Source organism: Euprymna scolopes, chromosome 7 (assembly GCF_053919585.1).
Source record: "Euprymna scolopes isolate OS-2025 chromosome 7, ASM5391958v1, whole genome shotgun sequence".
In the NCBI taxonomy this organism is placed as follows: domain Eukaryota; kingdom Metazoa; phylum Mollusca; class Cephalopoda; order Sepiida; family Sepiolidae; genus Euprymna; species Euprymna scolopes.
The window spans coordinates 62,802,146-62,817,440 of NC_136488.1; the positions used below are offsets into that span (position 1 = coordinate 62,802,146).

The 15,295-nt window shown below is 31.7% G+C and overlaps 1 protein-coding gene across 9 annotated transcripts in view; it reads right to left on the minus strand.

Annotated features, from left to right (window-relative positions):
* Positions 1–15,295, minus strand: part of LOC145279766 (regulator of G-protein signaling 17-like) — a 644,014-nt gene that overhangs the window by 69,803 nt on the left and 558,916 nt on the right. For 6 of the 9 annotated variants that reach the window (XM_080131076.1, XM_080131077.1, XM_080131081.1 and 3 more), the window contains one exon: positions 14,671–14,718. The exons of the other annotated variants lie outside the window; for them this stretch is intronic. In XM_080131076.1, the coding sequence (XP_079987202.1) occupies positions 14,671–14,718 (48 nt within the window). The remainder of the gene's footprint in view (positions 1–14,670; positions 14,719–15,295) is intronic. 9 annotated transcript variants of the gene reach the window in all.

Consider the following 15,295-nt stretch of genomic DNA (forward strand, 5'->3'; position numbering starts at 1 on the left):
AACTTGATAGCTAGATGATAAAAAATGTCATTGTGGCTGAGTTTGAGAAATGTTTATAAAATCGAGGGCTCAAAGGTCCGAAAGGTCAGGAAGGATGAACTTAATACACAAGTGCTAGGTGATAAGTTCATTAAGATTTCTATGCGTTTTCTTTATTGATATGAATTCAGGTTTCCTTTTCTCTTTTTTGTTTTTGTCACCATGAAGAAGTTTTGGAGTTGGAATTTTGACTTTGCGTTCATCCATCATACAAGCCATTTCTGCAGAATTTCACATTTTGTTCCTTTGGAAGCTAAGATGTAAAAATAAATCATATGTATTTTATATATAAAAAACATGGTTTATTTGCTTCTTTTACACAAGCATTCAATTTCAGTTGATGGTCCTAGCCCAGATAATTAATTATCTGGAGAGAATTAATGATGTCAGAAACCTGACCTAAGATTCGTCACACCTACAGGCAGAAATAACTCCTTGATCGAATGATGTATCTACCATACTCCCCCGAGAAACTGGTTGTGCCATGCAAAGGATATAACAGTCCTTCCAGAAATATCCTCACAGTGTGGCGAAACCAAGTTACACTCCCTGGCTCATGATCGTGCTATACCACTTTATTATCTCTTTCATACTTTTCTTTGGAAACAGAACCTCCATTTTCAAAGAAATTTGTTTAAATGTGTGGGTATATTATATATATTATATATATATTATATACATTTCAACATTTTCTGACAGACTTGGGTTGTGGAGAAAGGCCACAAGACCACTCAAGTTCCTATATACAATGCCTCCCCACAGGACAGTTAGACACCAGGGTTGTTTTTTAACGTGGAGAAAAGGAACAAAAATTAAAAATTGTCTCAGTCGTGAAGGACTTCTCCTCCACTGACAGAGAACAAGAAATTGAAGTGCAGCATATGAAGAACAGATACTACACTGTGATCTCGACCCAAAGACCAGTTCGAATAGTCACATATAAACAATCCTTCATCATTTTGGCTATACTCCTTCTTCTACTACCAACACCCACCATACACTTACATATCTGTCATTACACTGAAGAAAACAGAAAAATCAGTAAAAAATTTTGTTCGTTTAGAAAAAAAATTTTTTTTTTTTTTTAAACATTTTGTATTCATATGTCAACAAATAAGAAATAAATAGCAAAGATATAAACATTTATGTTTCATATTGATTTTTTTATACATACATGTGTGTATATATATATATGTATGTAGAGTGAGAGTCTCACTGTAAATGTGATCTACCTATATGTTCATAACTTGTAAACCCAATAAGGCAAGAAACTTTGGACTTCATAAAAGCTGAAATGATAACAATTAAAACAATTTTCATGTCTTGTTATAAAATTTGTGCTAATGGCAGTGACGGCCTACTTTATTGACCTTCATTGTCTCCCCCAACATCATTCTCAAACTAAAACAGTCCGATTATACCATATTTCAGGATTGCGACCCATACGGTGAACTTCATAGAGTGCAGTGGTTGCAGAAGGATTCATTTGCAATTTGAGATCCCCTGACCTGACTGAGAGAACCATAAACGTTTGGAGATTAATAATCAAATGCCAATATTAACGATAATACCATTTGAGATTTTTAAATATTATGCTTTCTTCTATCAACTCTAAATAGCAGAGAATAACATAATTATCAGAAATGTTATTTAAAGGATCACGTTAATACCGAGATGAATTGTATATATATTTAAAAATTTATAAATTGCATTTGCAACCTACATAACTTTTCTGATCCTTCTGGGAAATGAGGGGGGGGGGCGTCATCTTTAACGAGGGAACTAGTTGTTTACAGCTTCAACTTTTGCAATTGCACATTTCACTGCTCGAACTATTGCCCTATCCGCTTTGCCTTCTTTTCACATTGCAACTTCTTTCTTAGAACTGCACGCCTGTGGAACTATCTTCTGTTTGCCTGCTTTCCAGCTGACTACAATTTGATTGCCTTCAAGTCCAACATAAACAAGTTCTTGATGAACCGTCCTCCTAAGATATCCAATTTACAAAATTTCCACTACCTTTGTATACCCATTAACCCTTATCCTCGAGTGGTCTCTGGGCCTTGATAAGTGGTGACTCCTTCGTAAAAAAAAAAAAAAAAAAAAAAAGGAATTATTCATATGGTGCAGTTAGCAATGAAAATATAATTAAAAAAAAATTAAGTATTATTTGAAATCTTCAAACTATTGTTTTCATCTTGAGTGTTCTTTTCATAACGGTTCAGTCAATGTAACCTCTGACTTTCTTTGAACTGTAAGGAATCGTGGCATAGTGGACATAGTACTTGGTAAAATTCAGTTGTAAAAAACGTTACACTTCTGGAGGTTGAAGGTTCAATCCTCAGTATGGGTGACACTCAAAATACAATTGCGAATTATGGTAATAGGCGTAATTCAGTATTCATTCGGCTTTCCCGGAACATGACAAATGCTGAACTTCACGGATAAAATCATAACGCAACATAAAAGAAAATAGCAAATTGTTAAATGTAGAAACATCAAAGAAAAACCTACCGTAATTTTTATTAACTGTGTGAAGAAAAGATTACAAGTGCTTTTTTTTTTTTTTCAAATAAATAATTTTAAGTAAATTTTTTCTAAGAAAAGGTTCAAAGGAACAAGTATTTTTTTTTTTTTTTTTAAATTATTTTAGACAAGTCTGTTTGTTTAAAAATGTGATAATTTATTTTAAGGAAAATTGGAAAAGAACTTGTTTTCAACTATATTTTTTTTATTTGTTTATGAAGGAAAATTGGAACAAATTTTCTCTATCTTTAAAGTCCCACTTGGTTTTTAGAAGTACTCGAGTTATAATCTTTTTTTTTCACATTTTTTTTCTGGTAAAAAAGTTAAAACAAAAATGGGTGGATTTAGTTTTTTTTTTTTTTTTTGTTTTTTTTTTCCGAAATTTAGCAAAGAATTTCCCAGTCCAGTTTGCTGTCCACCATCGACACTTTACATTCGCATATCAGCCAGAGCTGTTGGTAATGCTCCTTCTTTTTGCTAGGCTGCACTTGTGGCCACAAGTTGCACATTGTATTGTTTTTGTCAGTAGTTTCTGCTGTTGACAATAACCAATTAGTGTCCAGTATCTGTAGCTGTTGTTGGCCCAAGATGTTTTGCTTTTCTCTTCCTGACTGACTTGTATGTAAAAAATTGTGGCTTTTTTTTTTTTTTGGTGGTGATTAGTTCTACGCATGCGTCAGACGACGTCATGACCTGATTTAGTTTAAATATTTGAAGAACTGAGAGAATTTCATGTGTCGTGTTAGCTCAGTTGGTTAGAGCGTTGGGTCATTATCTAAAGATTTTGGGTTCGAATCGTGGTGTGAGATGTTTTTTTTTTTTTTTTTTCGATTTTTTAAATTTAAATATTGAAGCAGTGTTATTTAAGCCATTTTTAATGTAACGTTCGTTTTTCTGTTTTTTTTTTTTTTACTTCACTTATTCTTACGTTTTCATTAACACCCCCACCCCTGACCGACCACATATACCCAAAAACCCACCGATTTTTTAAATTTTAATGTCGAAACAGGCTTATTTAAGCCATTTTTCACGTTTTTTTTTGGGGGGGGGGAGGGAGGGGTATTTTTCAGAAGTTTTAACGTTTGTTTTTCTGTTTTCTTTTTTCGATTTTTACATTTAACATCACTTGTTTGCCTTATGTTAGTTTTTTTGTGTTTTTTTTTTCGATGCTTTGTTTACCCCCACTTCCTTTTCACGTCGCAGTTTTTGCAAGTCATGCATGCATATCAAGCTAAAACTATGTTTAAAAAGTTTATTTTGCAACCTCATGATGTCATAAGCACTCGTGGCCGTGTGGGAAAACGCATTTGTTAATAACTTTTTGCCCTCTTTCGCGGTTCATTTTCTTTTTTTCCCCAGTCGCATGAGCATTCCCTGCTATTTTAATTGAAAGAAAAGAAAAGCTGTTTTGATTCATTTGGGAGTGGGGGAGGGGCGTCCAGCAATGGGCAACAAAAAGTGCTCAATATCTGGAGAATAGCTTCTGTTTGTATCCCTTCTGCTGAAATATCTGGTGGAGAGATTGTCATGTATATCTTTTTTGGGACGATTATGTTTTTGTATTTTTATCCGTTCTTTTATTTTTTGAAATTGTTATGGGGGTATTGATGAAAGTGTTCAATATCCTTAGTATAGCAGCTGTGTTCAAACCGAACTTAATCTCACACAGGCAATGCCGGGTATCCATAGAAGTTGTAAAAAAAAATGTAAAAATAGAATAAAAATATTGCTATTTTAAACAAAATCAAACAAAACCCTTTTTCAGACTAAAGCATAACAGACCAAAGAAAATAATGCCATTAGTTCAAATTTTTCAGAAGATTGAAGGTTCAATCCTTAGTTTAGGTGATACTAAGAATATACTTACAAATTACTTAAGACCTCTACCAGGTCATGGCTGACGGAATGAGTACATGCTAGCTCCATGGATTAAATAAAGGATTTTGTTGAAAATTTTATGCAGATTCCGAAGTTTGACAAAGATTCTCAGAGTCCAACAAGATACACCTGAAGAAGGTTGACAGTTGCATCATCCGAAATATGAAAAATGACCGCAGAGATGAAAACAATAATCCAAATAATACAAATTATCAATTTTTATTTAAAAAATTAAGAAGAAAAAAAAGCTATTTCAAAATGAGAAATGACAGATGCTTGACAGATAAATCCTTTTATAGAGATGCAAGGACGCATGTAATAAAAAAAGCAAAAAGAAAAAAATGCCATGAAAATAAGTTAAATAGAAATAGTCAGAGATTATCATAATTGAATACAAAGTAGTTGACATAATGATAAACACGGAGGAGGGGGAGGAGTGATATGCTGGGGAAGGCTTTTTCCATTGTTCTCATAATAACAGAGAGAGAGAGAGAGAGAAAGCTGGAGAGAGAGATGGGGAGAGAGAGAGAAAGCTGGAAAGAGAGATGGGGAGAGAGAGAGATGGGGAGAGAGAGAGAGACCATCTTTGGCAAATCCTTGTTGCATTTTTCCATCTCTTTACTCATCTTTCTCCTCCTTCTTCTCCTCCCTTTTCAATGATCTAATCACATGATCTGTTGCATGTTGGAGAGCTCTTCTACAAGTGGTGCAACCCAGAGGCTAAGGCGATCACTTCACTTATCATATAGAATAATAAAAGGAAGAAATGATGCTGGGTTAAACAGAGTTAAGAGGAGAAAAGATAACGAAATACCAAGGTCTTATGTATGATATGTAAAGAAATTGAAATCTTAGTTAAGATCTCCATCATCCCAGTAATTATAGAAGCAGCTGGACGCATGAAGAAGAATTTCAAAAAAATATCTGGCAAATATTCCGGGTGAACCAAGTTGAAAAGAGATGCAAACAATTGCACTTGAAGGAATGATTAGAATCTTAAAAAGATCTCTCTGTTGGAATGTATGAGATAGCAGGTGAACGTTTGTCATCCGGTAGGATGCCCCATCCCCAGCTAGAACAAAAGAAAATTGAGAAAAAAAAAAAAAAAAAAGAAAGTAAAACACACAAACACAAGAAACAGAAAATCCCAAACAATAAATTTGATTGATTTTCTTGTGTTCATTGAGTTGTACCCATGGGCTACTGTCTGGGAGTCTTTCTATTTTCTTTTTTGTGTTGCTTTTTATTTTCTTTTTTTTTTAATAAACAATGCAATTAGTTTTCTGAATTTTTTAGATGATGATTGATTATTTGTATTATTTGGATTTTTTTTTAACTACTGTTCTCATCGGGAGTGTTATTTGAACAACGTTTCAGTCAATGTAACCTCTGATCTTTTTCCAGGTGTATCTTAAACTTGAGAATCTTTCTGTCGATCTAGGGAATCTACATGGGATTTTGAACAGAAGCCTTCATTTAACCCCCAGAGGTAGCATGCTCTCGTTCTATCAGCCATGATTATTTATTTTAAAAAATTTTTTATTAGTGAATAACACAATTATGATTCTGTGAATTTGCAGTGTGTTTCTTGACAGCTGTTCTGACTCTTAGGTTGAAGGTGCTTAGACTAAAGTCTACCATTGGCAGTGGTGTGGACATGTTGAACGAAGCTCTGGATGGATAAATAAATGTGCACAAGTCAACTGAGGGTAACCGAGAAAAATACATGCCAAAGAAAACTAGTGCAATGGTGAACAAATGAATTATGCGCGGAATGAAAACATGAAACTGAAATTTATATCATTTGAACTACTGTCATCATCTTGAGTGTTAATTTCACAATGTTGAGGTCAAAGTCACTTCCAACCTTTTTCAGGTTGCATTGCCCGAAATGTTGATGAGAACTCAAGATGAGAACAGTAGTCTGAAGAATCCAAATAATACAAATACACAATCCTCATCTAAAAAAATCAGTAACATAATGCAATGGTTTTTGTTTTACCAAATTATTGATTTTTTAAATTGTATTTTCAAAGCTAAATATAATTACGTTATCCTGTGGCCATTACATTATTAATTGAACCAAATCATTAAAAATTAAAAAAAAACTTTATTAAAATAATATTAGTTTGAATCGCCGTTTATAAAAGTATTGGATGTGAATAGCTCTCAAAACTTTCAATCTATTTTGAAGGATCACAAAGTAATTCATTCTTTTAAGCAAAAGATAAAAATGTCTGACTTGTTTTTGAATAAACTAACATGAATAATGGTGAATTTACTTTTGTAATCAAATTATTTTTTTTTTAAAAATAGGATTTAAGACATTACGTTTCGTTTTACACTAATAATATAAATTTTATTTTAATAAATACTTGATTAATAGTAAATAATATTCAATGTGTGCTTATCAAAGTTACAGTGATACAAGAAATACACAGAAACACGCAAAGTGATCACACTATTTTAATATAAAGATTATAATCATTTAATTTATTTATCATTAATAATAATCAAAACATTCACAGCAATAACTCGTCTTACTATCACCACAGCAAATAATTTTTTTTCTTCCACTAAAATAAAACGGAAAGTCCATGGACAGAGTTTCTTTTAAAAAAAGTTCTTATCTTTGGAACATTGCCATGGAACTACTTCTTTGCAGCCTACAATATGGTCATTTTCAAGTCTAAGGTCAAATACTTGTTGAGCTGTCCTTTCAAAAAATTAAATTTTGTCAATTCCTTTCATATCATTGTTCAGCAATCTCATTAATACTTCTCCGAGTGGCTTTTGGCCTTGATAAGTTGTGATTTATTAGTATAAAATAAAGAATGAAATATTTTTGCTAAGGAATTTAGAACCATTTAAACTGACGAATAGAAATTGAAAAAACAAATATCATGCTAAGACTGCACAAATCCAAGTAATAATTAAGTATGTTTACTTTTATCCTCCTTACTTCCTTTTGAAAGAAATGTTGCAAGCCTATCTCTGCGCTACCATTTTCATGACAGATGCTCGACTGGGCTTCACTCTATATCCCACCCCTGTAAACATTCCACTAGCCACAATCACTACCAGCAAGTTCCCTTACTATCTGTATCTAAAACTAAGGAAAAAAAATCCATGAACAGAGTTTCTTTCCTAAAACTGCTTGCCTGTGGAACAAAATATCAGCTGACTATAACATGGTCGTTTTTCAGTCCCATGTAAACAGGTTCTTGATAAACAGTTCTCTAAACTAAATTGACACCAACACGACTATAACGGTACTTATTAACCCTTATCTTTGAGTTGCTTCTGGGCCTTGATAAGTGATAACTATATGGTAAAAAATAAAAATAAATGCTGAGGAAATAATACATTTTTCTACTTTTCAGTTTAACAATAAACTTTGAAATAAAGTTATTGCATATTGTCAAACTCAGACCCACCTAACATTTAAGTTTACAAATCAAATTAGGTCATTTTCATTTATTATTGTTGTGCCGTGCTATTGGCAATATAATAACATATTTTGCTATAATTTACATCAAAGAACGACTGCTGCTATGAAACCTTTTTAGATAATTACCTAGAAATAGAAATCACAAAGAGGGATAACTCAGTTTAGATTGAAGAATATAAAAAGAGTTGTCTACCTTATGTGCAAACAAATGCAAATTAAAAACTAGAATGTCTTCACTATGTCTTTATCGAAGCCAGATAGGTGTTATATATTGGAACCCTGTGCTGATAGGTAAAGATTATGCCAACAAGTATGAATTCCAAGAGTATTTCATTAAGTGCATGTCAGAACAACCTGGCGGAGAACCAAGATATACCCAGTGCATCTAGCAAGTGAGGTGATAGGAGTTCAGGATCCAGCTACTTAGACGAAACAGCTAGACGCAAGTGCCTATTATATAAGAAATGATCATATGTTCAAAAATTGGAAAAGAGTTTTTGTGGAGTTCACAGCAAAGGACACCTGGAGACAAGATGTACCAACACAATGTAGGGATCTAAGGAATCACTTTGAGACTATCTGTTCAGTGACCACTTTTTAATTAAGGAAATTAAATTAATTTTAGCTTTTATTTTATTAAGAAAGTTTTAGTCTTTCCTCCTTGTGAACGAATCTTTCTCACCAAAAAAACTTTAAAACTGTCAACAAGTCTCCTTATGTTTAAATGCATGAATTTGTCTTGAGTTAACAGAAAATGAAAAGCTGTTGGACGATCGAACAAGGCACATCAACGGCAACAAATGAGGAAGCGACAACCAAAGAGTAGAGATAAAACCATATGTAAAAAGAAAAAAAAAAGACTTATTTAATTAGATTGTTGCTTGATTGATCACCAGTAATAACACATAAGTATGCGTTTGTTGTAAAATGCATGTTCTCATTTGCATCGTTTTTTGTTTTTTTTAGCATCTGTTAAGCATTATATTTTTTATTGAACTGTTACATAGGTACAGTTAGTGACATATAGAAATAATGTGATAAAAGGCATTTAAAGCACTCCAAAAATTATGAGCATGTAGCGGACAATTTATAAATACCAAAAGCTTGTTTTGTGGCATCAATGGAGACAAATTTGTAAATTTGGTGCAGAAACATACTTTTGCAGCCATCATCTGTTGAATGTCATTTTTGGCTGCAAATGATCAAATATTAAAAAAAGGAAAACTTTTCATATTATTTTACATGCAATCATTTTTTATAGAGATTAAAACATTAAAACAAAATTAGTCGTATTATTTGGATTTTTCAGATTACTGTTCTCTTCTTGAGTGTTATTTTCTCAACATCTTAGTCGATGTAATCTCTGTTCTTTTTTCAGGCATATTGTGGATTAAATAAAGGGTTGCGTTTGAAATTCCATGCAGATTTCTGAGTTGGACAAGATATACCTAAAAAAAGGCCAGAGATTATGATTCCATAACAATCAAATTCTGTTTTCAAAATCTTATTTAACAAAAAATAAAAAATATAATATATACAAAAAAAAAAACAAAAAAAAAAACGGCATAATTTATTAAAAAAAAAAATGATTTGCATTCAATGAAAATCATAACCTTATTTGCATAAAGTTAAAACTAATATTTTCACAGTTAATAGTTTCCTTTATAATAATCCGAATTCCTGTTCAATCAAAAAAATAATTTCACAAAACATAACTAAAACATTTGTAAAATAATTATATGGAGCGGATAATGCGTCTGAAAAATTTTTTTTTTTATTCCTTCATGCATTAACATACAGGACTTGACTGAAATAAATTAAAAACCAACAAAAATAGAATTTACTGTTACATTGGCTTTTTTATAATTACAAAACAAGAAAATATTAGTTACATCGGATATATCAAGGAGCTATGATAGCAAATGTAGTCAACAAGAAGATCCTCAACAATATTCTTTTGAATATCTTGTGCCAAAGACACAGCAAGTTAATGAGAAAGATGGAGATGAACAGGGCAGAGTAAGAAAATTGGTAACTGAAAAAAGTAACGGTGGGATATGATCAAGTTTTCTGCTGTAAGTCAACAATCAAAAAGATATTTATTGAGGACTATTATTCTCATCTTATTTTGATTGAACAGGAATTCGGATTATTACAAAGGAAACTATTGTGAAAATATTAGTTTTAACTTTATGCAAATAAGGTTATGATTTTCATTGAATACAAACCATTTTTTTTTCCTAAATTATGCCGGGGTTTTTTTTTCTTTTTTTTTTTGTATATATTATATTTTTTATTTTTTGTTAAATAAGATTTTGAAAACAGAATTTGATTGTTATGGAATCGTAATCTCTGGCCTTTTTCAGGGATATCTTGTCCAACTCAGAAATCTGCATGGAATTTCAAATAAATAAATTAATATAAATAATACTATAATGAATTCCAATTAAAATAAGATATAAATCAAGAAGATGTTATATCTTTAGTTAATTTTAGGAGAAGATGTTCCTTTACCTAATGTCATTTGCAGATCAAATTCCAGTTTCATCTTGGTTTTCAATTTTTATGATGAATATTGAGCATTATTTAGATTCCTCAAACTACTGTTTTCATCTTGAGCGCTATTTTCACAATGTTTTGGTCAATGTAACCTCCGACCTTCTTCAGGTGAATCTTGTCAAACTCTGGAATTTTTGTCAAACTCTCAATTTCGAATGAAACCTTTTCTTTAATCAACGGGAGTACCATACTCTTTTTTCAGCAGTCCTGACTGTGTAGAAGTCCGAGGTAATTCACAATTATATTTTGAGTATCGTCTGAATTAAGGATTGAACCTTCCACCTCCAGAAGAGTGTAACTTTTACAACTGAATTTTACTAAGTACTCTATCAACCATGCCATGGGTTGACAGAAATGTTGTGAAAATAGCACTCAAGATAATGACAGTAGTTCGAATAATCCAAATAATCCAAATTCCAGTTTCATATTTTCATTCTGTATATAATTCACCATTGTTCACCATTGTAGTAGTTTTTTTTTGTTTTTTTTCAACATGTTTTTCCTTCGGTTACCCTCAACTGACATTTATTTATCCATCCAGAGCTTTATTCAACACGTTCACATCACTGCCGGCAGTAGACTTTAATCTAAACACCTTCAACCTAGACAGCAGAGTCAGAACACACGGCCAATTCACAGAATCATAACTGTGTCATTCGCGAATAAAAAATAATCTTTACTTCAAATATAACAAAAGTTGATTGTGGACGATCATAATTGAGATAACTTTTAAATTTTGCACTTCTATTTTTTAAAAGAATTATTCATGCAAAACAAGACATTTTGTTTTTGCTTTTTTTTTTTTTAATATTCTTAAATATTCCTTTTTATACTTTATGTAAATTTGAAACTCTTTTTTTATATAAAATTATCAATATTTCGGAAGTTATATTGGTTTGAAATTTATCTTGTTATTATCTCTGTATAGACATTACATCCATGCATATATATATATATATATATATATATATATATATATATATATATATAGCAAAAATGGTAATTAGTAAAAACCTGAAGAGAGTGCTCAATACTATTGCAGAGCAAATATGCGTTTTATTTTTTTTTTTATTACCCTTTTATCTGTTTAGTTACATATGTTTCGATTGTCGGACCATATCTACGATCCAGCAACCTCGTCAGACCTTTACAGAAAAAACAGATTTTTTCTGTAAGGTCTGACGAGGCTGCTGGATCGTAGATATGGTTCGGCAATCGAAACATGTGTAACTAAACAGATAAAATGTGTGTGTGTATATATATATATATATATATATATATATATACACACACACACACATCCAGAGACTTGAAGGAAAAATTGAAAATCCAAGTTGATTTGTAATTATGTCAAAACCTGTTTCAATTATATTTCTCATTGGTTTAGTAAAATGAAATTTTACTTTTAAATGAAAACTTTCACATTCACAAAAAAGATTTTTTTCTTAGCATCAATTTCAATTTGAAATTTTTTACACAATGCAGAGAAGAATACGTTTTCGATAGTTTATCTATTTTTAAAAAATTGACTTGTACTTAGAAATAAAAATAAGAAAAAAAAACAAACTGAGACTTATCACAGTGCACAAAGAACGCAAAGTTCTCAAGATTTAAATGAAATAAGAAATTATGAGTGAAAAATTATATTGGTCTGATAAATTTATTTTCAGTGATAGAACACAAATATTCAGGATTGTAAGAATTCTTGAAAATGACTATCCCATGAATACTCGGCATAATAAGAGAAGGGATTAATTATGTCTTAAAACAAAATATTTTTCAAAGGAAAAGAGTTCATTGGTAGAATGGATGCCATTGCAGACTATGAAATACGATCTATTACTTGGAGTTATATCTGTTTCCAAAATGTTTAATCAGTTTTGTGTCTCCAAAGCATCAGACTTTCTTATTGAAAAACACAACTAGCTCCGACAGTTGTTTAAACATGGCTGCAAGAATAGTAAAGTTGTGTACAAATAAAAATGGAATACTTTTGTGTAATCAAATGTACGAATTATAAACAAACCATGATTAAATTAAATCTTCTCTTCTTGGTGATATTTTAGCCAATTAGAAGGATCAATACGATTTGGACCATAACCGCTATTCAGTATGTTAATTAAAAAGTCATTATAATTTTTAACCAAATGTAATCATTGACTTCATTCAACCTTGATATTTTTATCTATTAAAAGAATAAAATTTTGATTGGTCAGAATCAAAGCTATTGATGATAAAAATCCACAAACTGTCATATATATGATAAAATATTTATATTATTTACTATATCATTAAATGTTCAAAAACAGAACATAATTGAGGTTATTCCTTAAGCCATAGAGCTTTGATAATTTATTTTTTGTTCTCATCAGTGGAAGTAAATTGTCCAGAAAAAATTTAAAAGAAAAAAAAAATTCTGAAACATAACATAAAAATTGAAAACTTGAAAGTTGCAATTTTGGAATCTGATTGCAAGAGTGGTGGGGTGGGAGGGGGAGGCAGAATCCATGATGAACAAATACAATTCAATAGTAAATTTCATCTGTAATTTTGTGGACAGTATAATTGAAACCTGCAATTGTGGAACCAGATTGCAGGAGTAAGAAACATTTATAATGTATACATAGAATCCAAAGGTTAATTAATGCTAGAATACTGTGGATGCCTTATATATATAATTAAACTTAAAGCCTACAACATATGAACGCTGAGTAAGAGGAAGAGAACACATCTCAGTTGCAATGCATTCTGATTACGACAATCAGAAAAGTCGGCAGAATGCATCACAGGTTTACCATTTTGTATATTATACAATTTTTGATTTCCCCACAAAATCATGATCATATTTAGTTTGATATTCATCTTACATGCTTGTATGTGTTGAATGAGCCAAACATTATGCTAATTTGATTAACACTATTTTTTCAAGGGCATGAAATGACCACATGTAGAGACGATGCAGTATTGCCAATTTCTAATTACTCCTCAATGAATCTCAGAGTAAATTTCTGACTTTCTAAAATGTTACACCAAATCGTATTACTTAATGAGAATTCTTCTCAAATATTTACCGTGGAGTCAACCATCACCTCAACAGGTGTTGTTAGAGAATAATAAGATACTGTTCATTGAAGAAGTTGACACTATTTTGTCTCCAATACACAAATCTGGATGTGATGCAGGTTCATCCCCTTAATCAAGCATTTTTAAAGCCGTTGGTTTGGCAACACTGCACACCATATCACAAGAAAGTTTACCCACAAAGCAATAGCTCCAGAACCACTCCAAGATTCGCAAAAATGCCTGAGAGGTCAGCTAAAAATGTGGTTACACACCATCAAAGCCAATCTCAAACATATCTTTGATCCATAGGTCGATGGTGTTCGCCACTGGTATCAGGACTGGTTGCCCATAACTATCTTGGCCTCTACGAACCGTCATGTGTGATTCGTGTACATTTGGGATGCTGTGTGTTCTATAGGAGGAACAAGATCAACCCATCTTGAGTGAAAGCTGCCAAAAGTCAAAAAAAAAGTCAAGTCAATAAGAGACTGAAAGATACGAGGCTCTGATTGATCAAATCAGGGCTGTGGAGTTAGTCTCAGCTTTTAGAAGAAATCATAGTTAAAATTTTTTTTTTATCTCTGAAGAATCAACAGAAAGTCCAAATATTGGAAAAATTTAAAACAAGGAGTCAAATATTTTGAATTCAAACTTCATATTTTCCAACTCTGCAACCTTTGGTGAAAGATCATGCGATATTATAAAAAAGATAGTGTTTTTAAAAGCAAGTTCATTAAGTTAAATCAAGATATAAAGGCAACAAACAGGTCGACATGTGGGATGTTCATTTCCTATGCTCACTTAGAAAAGGAAATGTAATCCAGTCGATGGTTTTTTTGTACAATAAATATTTTAAATATTCTGCATTGTTTGTAGTTATGAGTTCATCCTTAGGACAGAGTCAAGCTATGAAGAAAACAGGTGACCATCAGTGCTATCCACATGTGGAGAATGCAATTGAATTTCACTATACATATCACGGAAGAAATAACTATGTTTCAGGTGCTAACAACAACAATGTTAGCAATTTTGCAGTGCTTGCCAAAGTCCAAAATCCAAGTTTACATAAGTATTGCCGCTGCTACTGCTGAAAGAAAAAAACATATATATAATACAAAGAGAAAATAACCGGGTTATCCATTTTTCATACTTACTTTGAAAGTAGGGAGTTATCTCCCTTAGAACTCCTCCCACTACCTAGTCTAGAACGATGAAAAAAGAAAAGAAAAAAAAAAGATAGCAGGCTTCAAAAATTTGAATAGGATTAAAAAGAAAAAATTAAAACCCACAACATACATGCATGCAAAACAGACATTCTTAGAACAGTGAAAGTTAATAAACACAAAATACAGAAAAATTGTGCTTCTTGCGCTGAACGCTATGCAAACTTCAGAAAAACAATACAAGATTTTATTCAGAAAGCTAAATGCCTTCAAAATACATTAAAAGATCCAGGGATTAAAAAAGGAAGAATGTAAAAACATTATAGGAACCATAACATTTGCAAAGCACTCAGTATCTTTCATCATTATCATTTGGTCGCATTGCTGGCAAAGATTCCCATATCTTTCTCTTGCCATTCAATTGTATCATTCATCATATGAAGCAGGTCAGTCGGATTGCAGTTTATGATATCAGAGACATGCTGGATTTAGACCTTGGCTTGTCACATTTAACTCTTCCTTGTGTAAATTCCCATAAATGAATGTCACAAATAATTTGGTATAGTAAGACCACAGTTTAATAACCCAAATACAATGCAATAAATATTGTTTTATT